The sequence below is a fragment of the Nelumbo lutea genome, chromosome 8 (assembly GCF_056320005.1).
Source record: "Nelumbo lutea isolate HS-2025 chromosome 8, American lotus-T2T, whole genome shotgun sequence".
Taxonomy (NCBI): domain Eukaryota; kingdom Viridiplantae; phylum Streptophyta; class Magnoliopsida; order Proteales; family Nelumbonaceae; genus Nelumbo; species Nelumbo lutea.
In genome coordinates this window covers 6,563,358-6,586,412 of record NC_142691.1, presented here as the reverse complement: position 1 = coordinate 6,586,412, position 23,055 = coordinate 6,563,358, and the positions used below count along the sequence as shown (strand labels likewise).

Sequence of the window (23,055 nt, the reverse complement as noted above, 5' to 3'; positions counted from 1 at the left end):
CTAAAAATGTCCCTCCTTTGAAAATTTCCCTAAATTCTCTTAACCAAAGTTAACCCAAATTACCCCTGGCCTAATTTTCAAATTACCCCAATCAATATTTCCAAAATTCCCAAAATATCCTTGACCAAAATTACCTGAAATACCCCTTGAACAATTCCCAAATTACCCTTAAGTCCCTGACCTAAATCCCAAAAAATGTCCCTCCTAAAATTATCAAGATACCCTTGACCATAAGACCTCTTTAACCAATAACCAAAATACCCTTGACCTAATTCCCAAAATACCCCTCCTTTCAAAATTACCTAAAACACCCCTTACTCAAATATGACCCTAAATACACCCTTGCAAACCCTAAATTTTGGCAGAAACCAACCTTTCCCTTCCTTTTAAATAGGGAGCATCATTCCCAAGAAGAGGGGGTCGAGAGGTGAAGCTCGAGAAAGGGATCTCTTTGAATAGATATCAGACAGGTCTTATTCTCTGGCGGTGAGAAAAGAGAGGAGAAAAGAGGGAAAGGGGTGGTTAAGAGAAGGATCTCGAGAGAGAAAAGAGAGGGACCTCCGAGAGAGTTAGAGGATAGAGAGCATCTGAAAGATAGACTGAGGGGGATTAGAGCAAAGAGCGAGAGCTAAGAACTTTGAGAGAATGAAAGAGGGAAAGCTGAGTTTTGAAAGAAAAAATAGAGTACTTGCACAAGAGGGTTTGAGAGTAAGTTTGGTTGAGAGTGAGAAAAATGGAGAGAGATGGGAGAAAGATCTGAGAGAGGATAGAGAGAAGGAAACGAACAAGGATTTTGCGAAGAGCGCAATAGGTAAAGAAGGGTTTGAATAAGAAGGGAATACAACTCGAAGGGTCAGCCCCCGATCTCTCCTTCTCTTTCTTGTCCAACATCAGGAGGGTGTCCTGGTAACATTTAGCGGCCTAAGAACCCTAGTTCCCTATTATCTTCATCTCATCTTGCATCTACAGTTCAGACTCCACCATATTCTGGTTCGAAATTCGACTGAAGCATCTACATCCGAAAGCCTTTTTAACAAAAAATTGGAACCATATTCAGAACCCATATTGCAGCATCATCAACCCGATTCATAGACCACAAGAGGCAAAAATTGTTACCTCATCTTCTTTCCCCTGTTCAAAGTAGTTCATCTTTTTTATCTATTTTATTCATTTGCTTATTTATTTCTTGTATTGTCGACTTGCTTGCTTCTATGGTAGTATTGTTGGTTCAGTTCTGCAATCGGGGTGTTCTCCTATAACCAAGAGGCTAGCATGCTTCTCCACTCTTTAGACCAGTTCAACTGCATCCAAAAGGGGACTGGTCTGCAAGAGAAGAGATAACATGCTCCTTTGAGTTGCTAGAGAACCTGATTTTGATAACTGGTAAGCCATGATGGGAAATATAGTATTCACATTGACCAGAGGGTACCTAACCCCTTCCCTCTCTCTTTCTCAACTTACCCAGAGCGGCCTTTTCCTAGCTGATCGGGTATGGAGTCGGTTTTAAATGGTTTCGTAAAATTTAAATTCGGGATACCCATCACTCCCCATTATTAATTCCTGATGGGTGGTGACTCCATAGCATCGGCCATGAAGTGAACTGTCGGTTTTTCCCAACGTTCACACAAGGTGAGGAGAAGAAATGGGAGATTTCTTTTCAACTTCAAACTGCATAAATTTCATAAATTAATCCATCAATTTATGCCACATGGAGGGATATTGTGGCTGATTCAGACAATTCATCAGATGGGGGACCCCACTGAATTTGCCAATTGCCAGTTGTTCAATCCCCTACGGTCCATATCAGCCATATAGCCTACTTTGTATTGGTAGTTTTAACAATTAATAATTGCTATTAAAACTTTAAAAGTTCTTATTTTTAACATAAAACTTAGCCATAAAGATTTGGCTTGTTTTATACATGTAAAAAAGTGTTTTTTGGCTTTTTTTTTCACTATATACCAAGGGTGAGGAGAGAAACTCATGCAATCCTTTCGAGTTCTTAATTAATTTGCCACATATAAGATTTATTGTGGCAGAGGAAGTTTTGAAGCTCCTTTTTCGGAAGAGGAAGTTTGGCAGGTGATAAAGAATTTAGATTCAGAAAAGTCCCCGGGTCCGGATGGGCTTACCAATTTATTTTACAAAAGCTGTTGGGATGTGGTGAAAACAGAAGTGATGCAGGTTTTCTAGGAATTCCATAGAAATGCCTCATTGAAAAGAATCTTAAATTCTACATTCATATCTTTGATCCCAAAAATTGAAGGAGCCACAAATTTGAAGGATTTCAGACCTATTAGCCTCCTGAATAGCTTCTATACGATTCTGGCCAAGGTTTTGACACAGAGGTTGAAAAAGGTGCTGCCGAGTGTGATCTCTCAAAATCAGTTTGCGTTTGTCCCTGGTCATCAAATGATGGATAGTGTCTTGGTAGCCAATGAATTAATTGATTCAAGGTTAAGGGAAGGAAATTCGAGTCTATTTTGCAAACTTGACCTCGAAAAGGCCTATGATAATGTCAATTGGAGATGTTTGGACTGTGTTGAACAAAATGAATTTTGGGCAGACTTGGAGAAACTGGATTAAAGTCGTGTCACCTCTCCTAAGGGGCTCAAGCAGGGAGACCCTCTCTCCCCTCTTTTGTTCATATGTGTGATGAAAATACTTACAATCTTCATCCAAAAAATAGGGGAGGGGAGAGGGGGGTGGAAGGGCTTTGAGGTGGTGCCTGGAGGAGAGAAGGTTCAGGTTCTTTAATTCGTAGATGACACCTTATGTTTTATGGAAGCCAATGAAGAACACTATGACCTCTTAGTGGGAGTTCTAAGCTGGTTCGAAATGGCGACAAGTCTGAAGTCAATTGAAGTAAAAGTTGTTTGATCCCAGTGGGAAAAGTGGAAAATATTGAGGACTTGGCAAAGAGTTTAGCGTGTCAGGTGGGATTCCTCCCAACCAAATATCTGGGACTCCCCCTAGGAGCAAAATGCACTTCAGCACTGATCTGGGAACCAGTCTTAGAGTGGCTAGAAAAGAAATTGGCATCTTGGAAGACTAAATACTTGTCCTAGGGGAGCAGAATTACTTTGTTAAAAAGCTCCTTATCCAACTTGCCAGCATTCTATCTCTCTTTATTTCCAATCCCAAGTAAAGTGGCCAAAAGAATTGAGAGGCTGCAAAGGGACTTTTTATGTAAAGGATGGGAGGAGGATAGGAAGAAAATCCACTTGGTGAGTTGGTGCTCTCTGAAAAGTAAAGGAGGCTTTGGGTATAAGGCAAATGAGGACCTTTAATAAGGCTCTTCTTGGGAAATGGATCTGGAGGTTTGGGTTAGAAAGAAACCATTGGTGGAGGAAGTTTTTTTTAATGGAAATTGGTGGAGGAAGTTAATGGCAACAAAATACAACACAGATAGAGGAGATTGGATCACCACTTCTTCTCCCCCATCCCTAGGCTGTTCAGTATGGAGGAAAATAATGGACATTCTACCCATTTTCAGTAGAGGCTTAAGCCCCATCCTTGGGAAGGGTGACAGGTTGTCCTTCTGGAAAGATCCCTGTTGTGGAAACACTACTCTTTCAGAGATATTCCCACATCTATTCCAGTTAGCAGACCATCAAGATGCAGTGGTTGCCGATTGCTTTGAGGTGGTGGGGAACTCAGTAGCCTGGTGCCCTTCTTTCAGAAGAAATTTTCAGGATTGGGAAATTCCTGTCCTGGCTGATCTACTCGAATTGCTCTCCCTTCAACCCCTAAATCTGCTCAAATAAGACAGCTGGTCCTGGACTTGGAGTACAAATGCCCTCTTTTCAGTCAAATCATTTGCCACTCACACGACAATGAGTACTTCTGAAGATATGCCTGCTTCCAGAATCTGGAATCCAACCTCTCCCTCAAAAATCAATGCTCTAGTGTGGGCTGCAGTTCTAGACAGGTGTTTAACTAAAGCCCACCTATGTAAGAGAGGGATTCATATCCAGAACCAGAGGTGTGTGTTATGTGGTCAAGCCGTCAAGGAGTGGAAGATAGCAGTCATCTGTTTCTGCACTGCTCAATTTCAGCTAGAATGTGGAATAATTTCCTTCGTTCAGTGGGTCCTGCCTGGTCAATGCCAGTTTCGATGAAGGAGATGTTGTGGAGCTGGGGATTACAGGGATTGTCAAAGCTTGCTTCAGTTGTGTGGATGTCCATGCTGGCTGCAGTCATCAGCACCATTTGGGCAGAAAGGAACAAAAGACTTTTTCTGAATTTCTACAAGGATCCGGAATACCTGATATCCATTTCTGTTGGAAAGCTGATTTCTTGAGTCTCAGCTTTGAAGAGAATCCAGGCTGCTGATTTGGGGGCTAGGCTGAATTCTAGGAGCCTATGGCATCTGCAATTTTGTCATATTTGGGCTGTTTCCCCATCTAAGGTGTTTAGTTGGGGGGCCTTTGTACTAGTTGTTTGTATTAATAAAATTTACATTACCTTTTCTCAAAAAAAAATGATTTATTGGATCCTCACTAAACACCTTGCTATACATGTACAAAATGATCATAACAATTGCACATCTAATAGGAAACCCTCTTTTTTCGAAGCCTGGAAACCCTCTTTATTGGCGACAAATTCAATGCACCCTTATATACCCTATCTTATATTGGGTTTTTCCACAATGATAATGATCAAATGTTTTTTTTTTTTTTTGATAGATATGATAATGATCAAATGTTCTGAAATATGTAGAGGTAGGAGAGGTTTCTTAGCATTATAAATGTTTTGAAATATGGGAATGATGTTCCCAACACGTCTGGAATTCAGAAAGTGATGATGCACTTGGGGTTGGTGGTTGAGGTTTAGGTCCAAGCCGAACTGTATTTAGAGGGACCGACCCACCTTAGCCTCAAGCTCAAAGTTACTCAATCCCAGCCCAACTTAACGTTATTCTCTCCAATTTCAATTTGCTTCATCTTCAAGTGCAAATGTACAGTCATGTAGAACAATGGCTTCTCATATAAAACCTATGGGCATCCCATAGCCACCAGGCCATGACATAGAATTCTTGGCACAGACATGCATTCAAACCAATATTATTTAAAACTAGACCCTAGGCTACCTAGCTTACTATAACTGCTTATGATTTGATCAGTAAATATGATAGAGCACCTGCTGAATAGGGGTTTGATCAGTAAAACTATCTAGGAATTTAATTTTAATTTACATGCTGAATAGACATTTAAGCAGTTTTCTGTTCTTATAATCGATGCATATCCGCCTATTGATTTCACCATTTTCATGAGTAATGTGTGGGACTGATGCATGAGGTTTAAAAGTATATGGTTTTTGATAATTGAAAGTGGACTAATGCTGAAACATTAGGTGACTTTGAGTGATATAGCTAAAAATGTTGTTTTCTTTTTACTAATGCTGGTCCACTTTCACCAAATTCTTTAATGTGTATATTATTTTTAAACTTATTTATTTTTCTCATCATTTGCCAAAGGCATGGTAATTTTTTTTATTAATAACTCTGAAAATTTTCATTAATTAAGATGCTTTAATATACAACAAGAAGTTACAAAGAAATCAGCATAGAAGCTGACCCAAGACAGAATTACAAATGTGCCCAAAACATATATGTTCTTTGAACCCCTTGCTTTGCTAAGCTATCAGCCAAGCTGTTGGCCGATCTCCTAACCCAACCCACCTGAATAGGCATATTTCTTGACATCCATTTGAACCTTCTAAAATCATTCTTTAGCTGCCAGGTCACTCCTTCCCCTTTTTGCAACCATTTTATCACAGTTTTTGAGTCTCCCTCGATGATCAGTCTATTAATCCCCAGCTCTTTGGCATTCTCAACCCCACATATTGCAGCTAGAAACTCTGCCCTAGCTACATCACCCTCCGCCACAAGACCAGAGAACAAAGGAATAATGGAACCATTTTCATTTCTAATGCCCCCCCAATACCTGAAGGGCCTGGGTTACCCACACAATTCCCATCAAAATTCAGCTTCATCCAACCCTCTGTTGGAGGGGACCAGGTTTCACAAACCTGTCGCCTCATAGTTGATGAAGCAGCAATAGGTCCCCAAACCCCGAACAAGTCTTCAACTTTAAAATTTGAGAATTGCTTTAAACTTTTTACCCAATGTGCCACCTCAATGTTATTGTTTCCGCAAGAGCTTCCTTGCATTTTTTCCTTTCAAATATTCTTTCATTTCTTTCCTCCCAAATGGTCCAACGTATTGCTGCTCTTGTGCATCTCCTAAGAATCCTTCCCCTCCTTGTCTTACCACTGCAACTATTAGGGTGAATAAACCTTCCAACCGGTCAGGAGAAAACCACCTGCATCCGGAAAGGGAAGTAAACCAATTCCAAATAAAGTTGACAAAGGGGCATGATAAAAAAAGGTGGATAGCAGTCTCACCATTCAACATACACAGGACACACCAGATAAGGGACAAGCACCCATTTGAACTTTTCCTTTGAAGTACATCAAAAGTATTAATACAACCATGAAAGACTTCCCAACAAAAAGCATTGATTTTAGGGGGGAATAGGATGGCACCAAATTTCTTTGACTGTAAACTGAAGAGAAGACTGTGTGGCAACCATCGAATGAAAGAAGGATTTTCAAGAAAAAGACCCATCAGAATTAGGACCCCAAATTCTAGAATTTGACCTACCTTCCCCCAAGAAAACTGAATTCAGCAAACCTAACAAATCAGAGACTGCAAGCAGTTTAGACTCTCTAAGATTCCCTATTAAAACCGAGGTTCCAATTCAATCCTGGAAAGTGAGAATGATGGTTTAGGAAATCAGAAATAGGCTTTCCCTTGATCCTAGACAGATCATAAAGAGAAGGAAATTTCTCCCCTAAAGGAGTATCCCCAATCCACAAATCCTCCCAGAATATGATTTTACTACCAGAATACAAATCATACCTGATAAGATTAAGGAACATAGGGAGGACATCATGAATGGTCATCCAGGGAGCAGCCAAGTTAGCCTACATTGACAGCCAACATCCCATCCATAGGATGACATGCCATGAATGCTTGCAACCACTTTGTGCCATAATTTCTCATTTTCATTTGGAAGCCTCCAAAGCCATTTGCCTAGTAAAGCCTGATTCTTCATTCTAACATTACCAATTCCCAAACCCCTTCCTCTTTTAATTTACTCTCCTCCCATCTAACCAAATGATCCTTCTTTTTTTCCCTGGCTCCCATAGAAAATCCCTCATGATTTTTTCAACTTTCCTCACTATCCTTTGTGGCATCCTAAACATTGACACACTGGGAGATTTGCTAAAGTGGATTTAATTAGGGTTATTCCCCCCCCCCCAATGAAATACAATTTCTTTTCCATGTTGCTAATTGTTTATCTATCCTTTCCACCACCGGAGACCAAAAACAAGCAGATCTAGGATTATTTCCAAGGGGTAAACCCAAGTATTTCATTGGACACTCCCCTTTCTCACAACCTAGAGAACTTGCCAGAAATCTCACTTCATCTTCTTCAATGTTGACTCAAACCCTTAAGCTCTTTGACCAATTAATCCTCAAATTAGGCATCTTCTCAAAGAGGTTCACAACCACCCTCAAATTTTCCACTCCCTCCCTACTTCCTCTATCATAGAAAATAATATATTCAAAAAAGAAATCGGCTTGAAAGACCACAACTCTCTTAGTTTATTCACACACTAGGCCTTACTTTTTTTTACGCATGTTTGCTTTAATAGATGGACAGAGAATTGTTGTATGCAGTGGTTGGAGCTGCAACCACTGTAGCTGCATTAACATTGACCATTTTGCTAGCATAGATGGACTATGTGGATAGAAAACCTTTTGTCACTCAGGATCTAGAGAGACAAGATTTGTTGGATCAACTATATATGGGGAAGATTGGCTGATTGTTACTACCAGTTGAGAATGGGGAAGGAGGATTCTATATACTGCAAAGTTCTACGTGAGACTGAACAAGTCAATGACACATTAAGGAGTTCTATGGATGAACAAGTTGCTAGATTCCTACACATTTTGGCACACAATGGGAAGATTGGTTGATTGTTACACCCAGTTGAGAATGGGGAAGGAGGCAATCTATAGGCTTTGCAAAATTCTACGTGAGACTAGACTACCCAATGATAAGTTAAGGAGGACAGGTGATCAGTACCATCATTTCAAATAATCAAGGAGTTTTGTGAGGGGCAGACAAATCATTGATCAAATTCTTATAGCAAATGAGAGTGTGGAGGACTTCAAGAGATCTAAGAAGAAAGGGGTGGTCTGTAAACTAGACTTGGAAAAAGCTTATGACTTGGTAGATTGGTCCTTTTTGTTGGAGGTGATGACTAATTTTGGGTTTGGAGATAGATGGTGCAGATGGGTGTTGGGGTGTATTCAGTCTTGCCACTACTCTATTTTGGTGAACAGAACAGTGGTAGATTTCTTCCTAGCATTGAGGGGAATAAGACAAGAAGACCCCCTTTCTCCTTTTTTGTTCACCTTGGTTGCTGAAGTATTAGGGAGTTTAATCTCTAAGGTAGAATCTACAGGGCTATTTAAGGGATGGAGAGTTGGCAGGGAAAGTATATCATTTACACATTTGCAGTTTGTAGATGATACGATTTTGTTTTGTGAGGGGGGGACATGAATTGGATTAGGAGTGTGAAACTTACAGTACAATTATTTGAGCAAATGTCCAATCTGAAAGTTAATTTTGATAAAAGTTGTGTTGTAGGTGTGACTATGGGGGAAAGTGAGATCCCTGAATGTGCAAATGTTTTGTGGTGTGGAGTATTCAATTGGCCTTTGATTTACCTCGGTCTCCCTCTAGGAGATAATCCCCAAAAAGGAAGTTTTTGGACTCCTGTAGTGGAGAGGTTTGAAAAGAGACTTGCTTCTTGTAAGAAAAACTATCTATCTCTTGGGGGAAGAATTACCTTAAGCAGGTTTACCCTACCTAATCTGCCCATCTATTACCTTTCAGTCTTTAAGGTACCTACAAGGGTGGCTAGCAAGTTGGAAAATTAATGAGGGACTTCTTGTGGGAGCCAAGATAGGAGAAAAATGATCATAGGGTTAGATGGGAGATGGTGTGCAGGAATAAGCAGGATGGAGGGCTAGGCATTGGGAATATAAGAGGAATTTGGCTTTGTTAGAGAAATGGTTGTGGAGATTTTCTTTGGAGAGGGAGAAACTGTGGACTAACTCTCCTTAGATCAGGTATGATTTGCACTCGGGTAATCTCATAAGGTTCTGGGAACATGTTTGGGTTGGGAAGACCCCTTTGAAAGAACAATTTCCGGCTATATTAGCAATCTCCACCCTCAAAAATGAACCAATTACCAATTTCCCCGTTTCCTCAAACTCAAATTCCAGGTTTGGTTGGAACTTGGGTTTGAGAAGAGCACTCAGGGACACAAAACTAGATAATGTTTCTTCTCTTGTGTCCATTCTTGATGGGATTTTCTTGGAACCCACAAAGATAGATAGTAGGATCTAGTCTTTGTCTCCCTCTAGATCATTTACTTGTGCATCTTTCTTTAAAGCTCTGATACAACCAGAAATTCCTATTGGACTGTCATTCGATGTCAAGGAAATGTAGTGTACACCTATACCTCCGAGGGTTGGGAGCTTTTGTTGGGAAGTTTTCCTTGAAAGAATCAACACAGGTGACCTACTTCAAAGAAAAAGACCCAATAGTTGTTTATCTCCACACTGTTGTGTTTTATGCAAAGCTGCTGGTGAGTCTGGGTACCACTTAAGAATATCTTGTGTTTTGGAAAAAAAATATTTGGGATTGGTTTGCTTCTTTATTTGGGTGCAGGTGGACATCTCCAACTAGTCTGCAAAGCTTGTTTTCCTCTTCACCTATTCAATGCTCAACGAAAAGATCAAGAATTATGTAGAGATGCGTGAGAGCTGCTGTTTGTTAGACATTATGGGAGGAAAGAAATGCAAGGGTCTTCTTGGAAAAGGAAAGAGACTTGGAAAATATGGTAGAATTGATTCTTATAAGAGTAATACACTGGCTGAAGACAATGAAGGAGTTTACAAAGTTTTCAACAAACAATTTGCTAATAAATTGGAAAGAAGTTGCTAGCTCAGTTACAAGGAAGAAGAATTTGAATCTCATGTGGAACCCTCCACCTCCTGGGTTTATCAAACTAAATTTTGATGGCAGTAGCATGCGGAATCCAGGGCCTTCGGGTATTGGGGGGTCCTAAGGGATGAGAGAGGTAATGTAATAGTTTTGTTCTCTAGTCCAATTGGAGTGGGAAACTCCTTGAGGGATGAGGTGTTAGCAATGTTGGAAGGGGTGCAAAGAGCCAAAGAAATTAAAGTTAAGAAACTGATTATAGAAGGAGATTCTGCAGTTGTTGTGGATTGGCTAAAAGAAGACACTTCCAAGATGTGGAGCTACAGCAATGAGAAAAGAAAATTCAAGTGGCTGATTAAGGATATGGAAGTCCTATGTACTTGGGTTAAAAGAAATGCTAATTCCTTTGTTGATCAATTGGCTAGGCAAGGAGTTTTTAGAAATTCTGGGTTTTGGGCTCAATTGTAAGGTTTTGAGTGTTTAATTCAGATGTATTTCTGTTCTGGGGAGTTAAGATTCTTTAGCTCCTCTTTCCTGTAACTTCTTTCCAATATTAATGAATTCTGTGGTTATTGATAAAAAAAAGATAAGTTAAGGAGTCTTGTGGGGGAACAAATTGCTAGATTCCTGCACATTTTAGTATACAATGTTAGGAATAAAATGATGGGATTCCATTTTAGTATATCTAGAGAGACTATAAGCTGCCACTTCAACTTGGTCCTAGATGCAGTTTTAAGTCTAGAGGATGGGTATTTAATCCAATCAAATGGCACAAAAACGCCTTCTAAGATTAGAAACAGATCCAACCTTTGGCCATAGTTTAAGGTAAGGAAACTGTCAAAGTTTTATGGGTGGCCTATCTATAATGATTTTAGGTAGTAAACTTTAAAATACACTACGAAAATAACTTGCTTGGAAGGATTGTGTTGGCTCTCCAGGGATATGCTGATTCAAATTAATTGGGTTGGAAGATCGGCCAACAGTTTGGCAGATAGTTTGACTAAACAAGGGTTACAAAGGCGGTCTATGTTTTGGGCCTATGTTTAATATTTGGGGGTTTGGACATCTGGTGTCCTCTTTGTTTCCTTCACAATTTCTGGTTGTACTGCTTTATTTAATTCTAATGAAATCTATTTTCTGAGTTATTGATAAAAAAGGGTTGGGGCAATTGACAGCACACATATACTAGTAAATGTTCCCACCGCAGATGTAGATAGACAAGGAGCATGCAGACTAAAGGAGTTGTTTGCCAATGGTCTTTTTTTTTCTAAACAAAACAAGTGCTACAGCAGCAAGAGCACTTGTTTTTGCATATAATCTGGGCTGGACAGTATGGACTAGGGTCTAGGGAATTAAAACAATTTTTTTTTATCAATAACAGAAACTTTATTAAGATTTATGAAGCTTTAGGTACAATAAGGGAATTAAAACAAATAGATAGGAATTTCAAGTAAATTAAGAGTAGTTTTGTCATTTCATGATTTAAATCAACGGTTTATGTTTGCTTTTAAGTTTTAATGGAGCAAAACACATGGTCAATCTGTAAAACACGGGGGCATTGAAAGATATAGGAAAAATATGCAAAATTGTTAAAATATGGGGAATTGGGGCAGCAATGTTAAAAGGTCTGAAAAAAGAACTAGGAAGAAACCCTAAAAATCTTAGGCATTTGCAAGCAAGCGAGAGAGGGAGAGACCATTCCTGAACAACTAAGAAGCAAGACTCAGGAACTGAAAAGATTTGTTTTAGCCAGCAACACACTATCAATCAGGTAGAAACCCTTTTCTTCGTTCCTTCTTTTCTTTTCTTTTCTTTTTTTGTTTATTTTGTGAATCATACTAAGATATTTACAATGGCCTCTGCACTTCTTCCTCTAGCTTCTGTTCTTACGGAGGAAAAATAGAAATTGGGGCCTTCCTAGAGTATTTGAGTAGGTCTCTTCTTGAGTGTTGTGAGTTCTCATTCTCTGCAAGTTCTCCTCTCTGCTTCATGCTTTAGTAAGTAGTATGTGGAACCTGATAGGCCTTTCTCATTAAAGAGGGATTTAGGTTTATTTCCAACTACTGTCATAGACTCATTAAAGAGAGCCAGAGAGATGCTTGTATCGGTGAAGATCTTCCAATTTGAGTTTTCCTCTTCGCTTTTCATAAAGTTTTAATTTTGGGGGTTTTTTAGGCAATTATATTTACTTAAACTGTTATTTTTCTATATATGTCAATCTTCCGTCATGTTAATTCGGAAACTAATATACTGTAGTACATCTATTGGTCAACTTCTTTTTCTAGATTCAATAAATTTGAGAACCCCATGAAATTAGTCAGCTCACAATTAGCTGAAGGAGTTGGGGAGGTTGCATTGATTTGACTGGACTTTTTTTTCTGAATTCTGAACCATCCCTTTCGCCCTTTATTGGGTTCTTCAGTTTTGTGTTTCTTGTAGTTGTTTTGTAGCTCTATCTCACTGTCATAAACTATTGTATATGCAGCTCTTGGCTTCAGCTATGGCCAAAAAAGGTTCAACTATTAAGGCCGCTCCAATGAAAGAAGAGGAACCAGTTTCAGAACAGGAAAAAATCAAACCCAAAAGGAAAAAGCTTGGACAAGAAATTGATGAAATCTTCTCCAACAAGAAGTTGAAGAAAGCCGAAGAACAACAAATGGAGAAGGCAACAGAAGATGGTATTGAGAAGCCAAAGAAAAAGAAAAAGAAGAATAAGGATCCTAAAAAAGATGGCTTTGTTGATCCCCCTCCTCGAGAAAGAAAGAGAACGGAGGATGGCTTTGCTATTTACACCGAGGAAGAGCTGGGAATTGTGAAGTCAGATGCTGGAGGCACCCCACTTTGTCCCTTTGATTGTTCTTGTTGCTTTTGATTCTGATCATAACCCTTATAGTCCTTAGGTGGTTTGTTTGAAGTGGGAACTTTTTACATTTTGACTGTACACTAAGTGCCAGTAGATCTTCATTAATGCAATTTTGGTTCAATATTTTGAGGCATTACTTGTTTAGGGCTTTAACTTGTTTTCTTTTCTGCACCAAGAAGCAAATTTACCGAAGAAAATAGTACCAAGAGAAAGAAAAAAAAAAAAACTTGTCCCCATTTTGCTGTAACCATCCGTTAGCCGTGTTAGTGTGAAAAGATGGCATAGAATATCCTTACGAGCTCTATTTGCCAGTTCATGAGCTTTACTATATTATACCCAAGTTCTATTTATAAAAGCTAACATTTTTTGAAAGGAAGAAGATAACAAGAAATTGAAGATCCTTCTATTTATAAATTTCCAGAAATTCATGAGCTACTGGGCTGTTATTTATTTAGTTTTTCGGTGGTAAGGGCTAGCATTTGGTTCTTTGCTTAAAATAGCCAGGGTGTAGTGCCGCCAGACTTCCAAACCCCTAACTAGAATACTAGATAAGGTGCCCCATGTCCAAGCATCAAATGATCAAACCAACCAAGGTTCAAGGGGTAGAATCAGATTTGAGTAAAGCTCTGCTTTCTCCAAGAAAACCAAATAAAAGAAAGAGAAGTCCCCATGGTTAGGATCTGGATTGGGCTACAATTGCCTTGGTGTCATGATGCAGGTTAACCGGAGCAAAATAAGCTTGAAACATGATCAAGCATAGATCATCCATTTAAACAAAACCAAACCACTTTATCAACATGATGATTGCTGTAGTCATTGTGGTATAAGTTATGGGTCTGTCGTCTGCATAGAACTGCTTCTATGGTATTCCCTGTTCCCAAACGCACTGGATCCGGTGTGCCAGACTTGGGATGCTTGAATTCTGTACCCACTTAAGAATTCGTTGAATGTGGTGTTTGTAATGTTACTGTACCCTTGGAAGCAAATTTCTCAAGAAATTAGATCTTTACTATACTTTTAATCATCTTTATAATCAGATTGCAGAAAACATGGAAAGTCACTTCTTTGTGGTATGTTCTGCTGTGCTCATTTTCGGGAGTAGATTCTACGTTGTGGGTCGAGTTAGATGTCAACTTTTATAAAATTTGAAAATTCCTTTTTTTTTCTAGGCTTCCAGCCTGCAAAATCAGTCTCCAAAGACAAATTATAGAGAAATTCAAAATCAAAGACAATAATGAGAAAAAATATTTACATACTGTAGATCTACTATATAATACCATTTTCTGGCGCTAGTTGTGGTCTTAGTGGTGATGCTGCAGTCATGCAGATAACCAAATTTTATGCTCGTAGGATTGATTGCTGGAGAAACACAATTCCTATATGCAAGGTTCAAAGTATTGATACATATCTTTCCGGGATCCCTCCGATAAGCCCCTGTAGTGGGTGTATCTGGGGTCCGACCGGTTCAGGGGGTAGAGGAGCCCTAAACCGGCCCCTAGAACCAGTTTTGAAAATAAAATATAAAAAAAATAAAAAAAAGAGTATCGATTCGCCCAATATGCCCCGGTACCGACGCATTGAGCATATCGATATTTTGAACATTGCCTATATGCAACCATTTTTTGTATGCATTATAATTTATCAGCATCATTTTAACCAATCCCCCTCAGGAATTGAATTTGCAGCCCCCTCCTAGTCTACTAATAACCACCCTATAAACCACATCTTGCACTTGAATTTGACATCAATTCACGGGCAGGATTCAGTCCACCCCTAATCTAGTAGTAGCACCACCTAGGGGTGGATTGAACAGTAAAATCCCCTTTAAATAAAGAGACTGTGCTTTATTTTTCCAAGATCCAACGTAAAAGCTTAACGGAGCAAATAATTTTAGTGAAATATTCCAGGTTGAAAAAATTTCTCACCCTTCATACTGTGATGAAGGGTAGAGCTGCGGAGGATCAAATCAGATACGCTAGGATCGAAATTTGTTGATTGACATTCGGATTTGAATCAAATCTATTCCGTTAGATTTATATTCAATCAAATTTTGGTTATAATCTGACATTGAATAACATTAATAAACTACAACAAAAAGGTACAAAATATTATATATTATTAATATTATTACTAAACACCATTCTTTTATTACATCAATGGTCGATTTTTTTCTGGTTGCCAAACCATCGATGATAGAATTTAAACACCCGACGTGCAGCTCTTGAAAAAAAAGCCACCAAAGTAGAATTCTGACTGGTCGTAATGAAGTTTTAGAGGCTTATGAATTTTATTACTGGCGTAAGACCTTTTCATTAGTTTCAATCCGCTAAACAGTCAAAACGTTCAGCTAAACCTTGCTCACCAAAGTGGGGCTCAGGTCTGCTACCCGCTATATTAGATAGGGAACAGTAGTGCGTATAGATGTGGGAACAAGTAGTGCGTATACTGGTATAGACGGTGGCGTTCAATTAGAAACTGAGTAATGCTGGCTAGATAGTGGTTACAAACCCACAGCCCGTCATTTGATTTGTTATATTATAAATCCACAGTTTCCGTTTCTTGCAAAAACATATTGGAATTGCCGCTAGGGATTAGTTATGGGAGTTTGGTCAAATCTAATATTGGAATTGCCCTACCAAAGAACCAAACCCGGAGCACAACCAACATTTACATACCTAAGAATGGAGTTGAGTAACGGAGTTGGGATTTCGACCTCAACAGAATTGGTTCTTACATCCACCTTACAGCACCAAGCAGCCGAGATTTGGTCCTACCCCATTTCTGTGAAAATATCCGAACAAAATGGTATTTCTACAACTTTACTAAAGAGAGCCAGGCACAAAAGCAGCCATTATTCTGCGGGCAGAAATCATAATGATGAATGTCACCTCCAATTCGAGTATGGTGGTACTCGTTTGAATCGTTTCGGTTAAGTATTGCGACAAGTATTCCTCCTTTTGCTAGTAGCATCAACAACGTAGTCATAGGCCTCATAGCATAAGCATACCATTAAGCTTAACAATTGCAAGGACATCCCAAAAGGTGTCACAAAACTGTTTCTAAAAGCTTTTCTAAACTCAGGAGCCAATCCAAAAACCGATGTGTTCTTTTCAACTCAATTAAAAAACACAATGGAAAAGGAAATCTACTTCTACCAAATACAAGGAATGGAATGCGTTGAAAATGATTGAACAAGGTTCACACGCATCTCACTTCCTACCACGGACCTTCACAGCCTGCCTGTTCCTCTTCTTCACACCAGACTTGGCAACCTTAAGACTCCTGTGAACAGCACTAAGCCTTGCAAGAGCTGCATTCTTTAGATCTGGCCTGTAATAATTGTTCGCAACCTGAAACCAATAGTTGCCACAGAGTAAGTAGTTTGTTCTTTGCTGCACACTAACAGTTCAGCTTAGAAACATTGTTTCTCAGACTACACAAGGAAATTAAATAGGAAAATAAGGAGGGGTAAATGAAAAGACAGGGCTTAGAAAGAAATTTCTTGTATGGGATTCATACACAACAATGATCCCTAAGCTATATAAATGCCACAACACTCATCCAGTGTATGTACCAAAACTTCAAGACTGAACCAATCTATGAATGCTCTAATCTCAAAATGACCACAAAACTTTGCTTCAACAGGTCAGTTAAGTACAAATATATCACGTAAATGGAACCAATCTACGACAACCCTAAGAAGTACCAAAACAATAAAAACGTCCCACCAAACAGACTAAGTATGTGTTTGGTTCCATTTAAGTTTATTGAGTAAACAGTGCCACATAGGTGCCCCATCAGCAAAAGCTTCATTAATTGTTTCCATACGTATCAATGTTTGCTTTCGCAAATATCAATTTCTGTGTGCCTCTCCCGTTTCAGGAAGCTTCATTTTGGAACTTCCTGAAATGGGTAGGCATTTATTGGCACTTTGCTGATGTGGTGCCTAATGGCACCTATATGTCATAAACGCCACATTAATAGCTTTTCCCGGTTTTGCAGCCACACAAGTACAAAATGTTTATTGAATAAACGCAAACAGAACCAAACACCCTCTAAATCTATCAGATATATATATGCCCTAAAATAACAAATTGTAAAAGATTGACTATAAAAATAAAAATACTACCAACAGACAAACAAGTGTCATTTTGAAGAAAAATGCATCCAATAAATTAGTGACCTGGTCCATATGAACAAAGTTCTAAATATCAACAAAGGCTGGTCCATATAAACAAGGTTCTAAATATAGGCCTGTGTTGGTGCTTTTTTTATGTTTTACTTGTTTTTTTCAATAAATTAGCCACTGGCAGGATACGTATCAGCTGATACGGGCCAATACATGTCAATACTTTGAACCTTGCGTATTAAAACAACTAACTTGATGGAAATTAGCTCAGAAGCCAAGCGTAACAAGTACATTTCATTGAAGAATCCCACATATAGGGTTCTTCTTACATGTTAGCTTCTCATCACCGCATCACAAAAAGTGAAAATGGAAAACCAAAAGTAACAAGCAAAAAGGCAATCTCATTTAAAGAAATCTTACAGGTTAGAAGCTCATAACTACCGACTATTATCATTCACAGTCCATAATGGATATGATACTACACAGAATGGAATAAAACAGAATTCAGGATGCTTCACAGATTCCAATGATGGAGATTAGCTCAGAAGCCAAGCGTAACAAGTACATTTCATTGAAGAATCCCACATATAGGGTTCTTCTTACATGTTAGCTTCTCATCACCGCATCACAAAAAGTGAAAACGAAAAACCAAAAATAACAAGCAAAAAGGCAATCTCATTTAAAGAAATCTTACAGGTTAGAAGCTCATAACTACCGACTATTATCATTCACAGTCCATAATGGATATGATACTACACAGAATGGAATAAAACAGAATTCATGATGCTTCACAGATTCCAATGAGCACATCAAGAAAAATTACAACCAACAGATGCCCCAAGAAAGTAATCACATTTGGAATTCTTTCACAAGCTAAATAAATCTAGAAACTAGAATCTCATATCAAATACCGTCATCAAGCAATAGACCGAATTGCTATGGTGAAATCCATATGTAGCCCCCTTCTATTCTCACATCTTAGTGAAAACTTTCAAGTATTCCCAACGAAGATGTAACCAATAAATTATATACTAGATATAGACAGTATTTCACAGCGCTATCTTCAAATTTTTCTTTCTTTCAAAAAAAGATATCTTAGGACTTGTCAAAGGAGGGGAAACATAGAAATAGACATTACCTTGATAGGATCCCATTCACAATACAAGGATGACTTCATAATTCAAAATTCTGACAAGATTTTCTCAAGGGAGATCCTGACCGGCTAACAGACTCTTAATAAAATGAATCATAACTACGAACCATCTATCCTAACCAAACTAACTTGAAAGCAAAAATAAATAAAAATATACAAAAAAAATAAATAAAATTTGCATTGTACAAATTTATATTCAATAACAAATTATCAGATTGTAGCCAGGTAAAGTTCCTGCTTCACATCGATTTCTACGGGCTGCATAAACAATAAGAAATTTGACCTCTTTAGTCTTTACTACTTGGTTGATAACAGCCTTGACCTACCTGGTTAGTAACAGCCTTGGCCATGCGACGGAACTCCTTCTTCATGACCGACTTGTGGGTCAAGCTAGTAGGTTTGTTCTGTTTCTTCGTCTTCGTCGTGGCAAGCACCACCGAAAGATCTTTCCCTCCGGGTTGAATCGTAACCGTCTTCTTGTTTGCCAAGCCTAAAATCCCACAAAAAAAAATGAAGGTTTAAAACATAAACGCAAAACCTAAACGAGCCCGAGTTGAAGAATACCGGTAAGAAACCAACAAAGTATTCTTAATACCTGAATGCTTATAAGAGTTGACGTTGTATAGATTGTTGCCTTCTTTGCTGAACTGCACACTTGCAGTCCCATTCCCGAACTCCTTCACGAGGAAGGAGTTGTTCCTCTTCACGATCTCCCAAATCAAAGGCCCTGGAACGGTAGCCATTTTACCTGCAGAGCGTTGCACATATAATTACCCAAAAGCTAGGGCTTAGAAAATGCAGATCAAAACAGAACGTAAGCCTACCGATCAGAATAGAACCATTCGAAACATAAGAAAAGAAAGGGTTAATATATCGAAATGAAGTTGCAGAAACTCGACTGACCAAAATGAAGCCTAAAGAGATGAATGAAAATAATATGAATGTAAACATATACCGCAGAGAGGAAGGAGTGGCAGCCTTTGAGCGTAGAGAATAGCAAAATAACCTAGAACCAGGAAGAAACGACAGACGTGAGCTTAGTAGTACTTTTATAGTTATTGTCAAAACCCTAATACGTCTAGAAGGCCAAGACCCAAGCCTCAAAGAACCAACGTATTACTGGGCTTTGGTCCATATTAAGTTGGAACTGGAGATGGATTTTCATGACCTGGGCTTGAATGGGCCTAAAAATCCAACGTTGGGCTGGACTTGAAGCTTTATCAAAGCCCATTCAATCCAGGCCCAACAAATCGACGGTTATTATGTTGATGGATCGTTGAGGGAAGAATTTCCAAGCGACATCGATTTCCTTTTTCTTACATTCCGGAAAATTTATGATATTGGAAAAACGTGGTATTGGAAGAGCGGAAGTCATGAATTATGAATTTTTACGGTTCAAGCTCACCTCGAATTAGGCAATTATTTTTTCAAATGTATTTATGATCCACTCCACCTATAGACACCACCCCGTGAATTAATTTGACATTTTTACCCCCTTGATACTAGCCAAATTGTACGATCAAATTATGGATTCTGAGGTGGAGTGGATCATAAAAACCTTGATATGTCGTGATACTAGTTGATTGATTGTAAACCTTTTCGGTATCATAGCTCTATTCTCAAATATTGGACTTTTTTTCGGCTTTGATGAAAAAAACCTTGGTCATGTTGAGAGTTTCTTGTGCATGTATGATAGATTGCCCTATTCGAGTTGGGATCTATTGCCAACAAAACATATTCCAATAACTGCACATTTCATTATGAGACGGAGACCCATTATAAAAGTGGAACCCACTATGTATGAGATATATGATGTCAAATCATGTTATTGGCAGGTGATTGGACTTGACTCTAACCCGATGTATAGTTTTACCGATGGAGTTAAAATGCTTAGCTTCAAGTGGAATTCAGATGGTCTACACATTTGTTGTTACAACATGAGCTGCACTTTTCATCGGTGTTGTAACACTATGCTCTTTTGGGAAGACATTTGTAACACATTTCAAATGGCTTGTTTTGAGCAAGAGAGACGACAAACTATCAAGGATTATGGAATTGACTTCATATTGTTTAATATGGTTTGATTAATACCATATAAGAAAATTGAACCCTCTGTGATTTTAGAGATGTTCAAAGCCATTTGAAACCACTATGCTCGATTATTAAGGTATGTGGGCTTGTTTTGAGAAAGAGGCATAATAAACTATCAAGATCTATGCTGTCATATTGTTTAATACGGTCTGATTAATACATATAAGAAATCTATGTGATTTTAGAGACATCAAAGGCATCCAATGCCTACATGCCCAATTATTAAGGCATACATGGGTTTGTTTTTAGCAAGAGCCATAATAATCATCATTTGTGGGAACTGAGATGGGTGTCATTTTTGTTTGTGTTGTTGGGAGGAAGATTTTGAACAATAGAGAAGGACCTTTTCTCTTTTTGAGCTTTTGAGTGCGGGTAGAAGGTTTTGGACAGGATAAAATTTCTTTGACCTTTAGACTATGGTTAAAGGTAGATGCTTTTTTTTTTTTTTTTTGAAAAAGGGGGAAAAAAATTAATGTGAGTGTTAACCCACCGCTCGTAAATTTTACACTTTTCCCCAGAAGAGCAATGTATTACAATGCAGATGGAAGTGTAGCACATGTTATAAGTTATAACAACAAATGTGTAGCCCATCCCAACTCCTTCAAGAGGCTTGCCCCTATGCTAAAAGAGGCTACCACACCTATTTTGAGAGACCCATACCTCATTGCCTTGTGCCTCAAATTGGCGAGGCACAACACTTTTTAAAATATAGGAAAAGATCCTAAAATGATTATTTATTTGTTTGTAAATAAAATAAGTCAAATTAATCTAAAAAACCTCCCAGTATACATATTTTTTAACCCAAAACTAGGGGTGTCAATTGGACTGGACTTGGTCCAATCTGGTCCAATCTAATGTGAGTCCATTACAAATGGACCTGGTTCAATCCAGTCCAATGAATATTTTAGACCATGTTGGACAGGTCCAAAGACCGGATAATCTGTTCAGATTCCTATTAATTTAGATTGATTTCAACTCAAACCTGGCCCATTGATACCTATGTTCTTATCTTTTACCAATGGACCATATATTGGCTCAATCTAATATAAATTCATTATGGATGGACCAGGTCCAATCCAATATGTCATATTGGTCCACCCAATCCGTCCAAATTCAATATGTCTTAATTGGTCCATCCAATCCGTCCAAATGAATTTTGATTGGATGGAATCCAACCCAAAACAGGTCCATTGACACCCCTAAACAAAACATGTCATTTATTTTTCACTTACTAAATGTATATGTTAGAATAGAGTTTCTTTCCCCGAATCTAATTACAATGAACGAAAATACCCTTGTACAAACAAACATCTTTTATTAACTTTAATTCTTTATCACTTATAAATTAGATTGCATTGAAAAATATCTACAATAAATATAAATATATAATATACAAATTAAATAAAAGATAATTTTATTTATGTAATATATTACCATAAACATATGATTAATTTTAATACAAAAATGAATATAAATATAAGAATTTCTATAAAATAAATAAATTGCACCCCAGATGTATAAAATATTACAAATAATTTTAGTATGTTTGCATATATTAACTAACTTAGATAATTAGATGTATAATTATAAAATAAAACATGTAAGTTGGCTATAAAATGAAATAAATTGTGCATCCATCCATCCATCCATCTAACTATCTATATATAGACACAAAAATAAAAAAATAATATATATATATATATATATATTTATTTATTTATAATTTAAGGCTTACGCATCAAACCACGTGAGACCAACTCGCCTCACCTCTATCTTTATTCTTTTAAAACCTTGGCCAAAAGAATATCACTTGCAACTAATACACCTTTACCCAACATCCATGGTAATTAGACATGTTCATGGGCCGGGCCGGGCCAGGCTTTCACTCTGTATTAACAGATTTTTTTAAGGCATGAGTCAGAGCCTAGTCCTCATAAAAAGCCCGAAGCCCGGGCCTGGGCCCGAGCCCGAAATTTAGCCCATATTGTTACTATTACTACTACTGAAGCAGCTGAAGAGAGAGAGAGAGAGATTATAAAGAAAAGAATAAAAAATATATATTTTTTTTAATAAATATTATATTATTTATATATTTTATATAATATATAAAATACATATTATATATTTTATAAAATATATAATGCTGAGTCGGGCCGAGCCCAGCCCGAAACACAGTTGGGCTTACTGTGTTGGGCTCAAGGTCAGGCCCGCGGGCCTAATTACATGACCAAGCCTGACCGGGGTGCGGGCCGGACCATCGGGCTACCCGGCCCATGAACAGGTCTAATGGTAATGCACCATGCACAATAAGCTCCCAAACAATCCTAGTTTTTTTTTTCCTCCAAAAGGCTGAGGTTTTAAAAGGGAGTGCAAACCCTTTAGCAAGAGGCATATACATCATCTCATTCATTTTAGCTTCAATTAGTCATCAATTAAATACCCCAAAAAAGGTCATCGATTGATTCTTTGTCGCCAAACTGTTACGGTCTAACACTGGCTTAGCCTTGCCTACGCTTGGCAACCTTACCTTAGGGACATCATCATCATTTTCACCTGTAAGATTTTTGGGAGAATTGATGTTATCTTCAGACAGACCACCAAAAGCTTAACATACTCTTTGAGGAGGGGTGGTCGACCTCCTTGGGTGCCTAACTTTGGCACTCCTAGACCTTCATCCCTTGAGAGGCGGCCCTGGTTAATGGCTATCATGGCTACCAGGGTTCCTCATGGG

At 38.3% G+C, this 23,055-nt stretch overlaps 1 protein-coding gene and 2 non-coding genes across 5 annotated transcripts; all 3 read right to left on the bottom strand.

Moving 5' to 3' along the window:
* Positions 1-15,935: 15,935 nt before the first annotated feature.
* LOC148842408 (large ribosomal subunit protein eL28y-like) lies at positions 15,936-19,249 on the bottom strand. 3 transcript variants are annotated; one of them, XM_088957485.1, is made up of 4 exons: positions 19,058-19,249; positions 18,829-18,981; positions 18,560-18,723; positions 15,936-16,301 (listed from the first exon to the last, which is right to left on the bottom strand). In XM_088957485.1, the coding sequence occupies exons 1-4, from the start codon at positions 19,182-19,184 to the stop codon at positions 16,161-16,163; spliced, it is 585 nt and encodes a 194-aa protein (XP_088813611.1). In that variant the 5' UTR covers positions 19,185-19,249; the 3' UTR covers positions 15,936-16,160. The 3 variants fall into 3 exon arrangements, with proteins under 3 accessions (XP_088813611.1, XP_088813613.1, XP_088813612.1); XM_088957487.1 differs by having other exon boundaries at positions 19,137-19,249; XM_088957486.1 differs by having other exon boundaries at positions 19,189-19,249.
* LOC148842410 (small nucleolar RNA R24) lies at positions 17,343-17,433 on the bottom strand. Its single transcript, XR_016103895.1, has one exon. It is a non-coding gene; the product is annotated as a small nucleolar RNA R24 (small nucleolar RNA).
* On the bottom strand, positions 17,617-17,707 carry LOC148842409 (small nucleolar RNA R24). The gene has a single exon (XR_016103893.1). It is a non-coding gene; the product is annotated as a small nucleolar RNA R24 (small nucleolar RNA).
* Positions 19,250-23,055: the final 3,806 nt, after the last annotated feature.

Coding starts and splice junctions, on each gene's coding strand:
- LOC148842408 (XM_088957485.1), bottom strand. CDS start 19,184: ATGTTTACATTCATATTATTTTCATTCATCTCTTTAGGCTTCATTTTG. Junction 18,724..18,828: donor CAACTCTTATAAGCATTCAG/GTATTAAGAATA, acceptor GTGGGATTTTAG/GCTTGGCAAACAAGAAGACG. Junction 16,302..18,559: donor CCAAGGCTGTTACTAACCAG/GTAGGTCAAGGC, acceptor TATTGGTTTCAG/GTTGCGAACAATTATTACAG.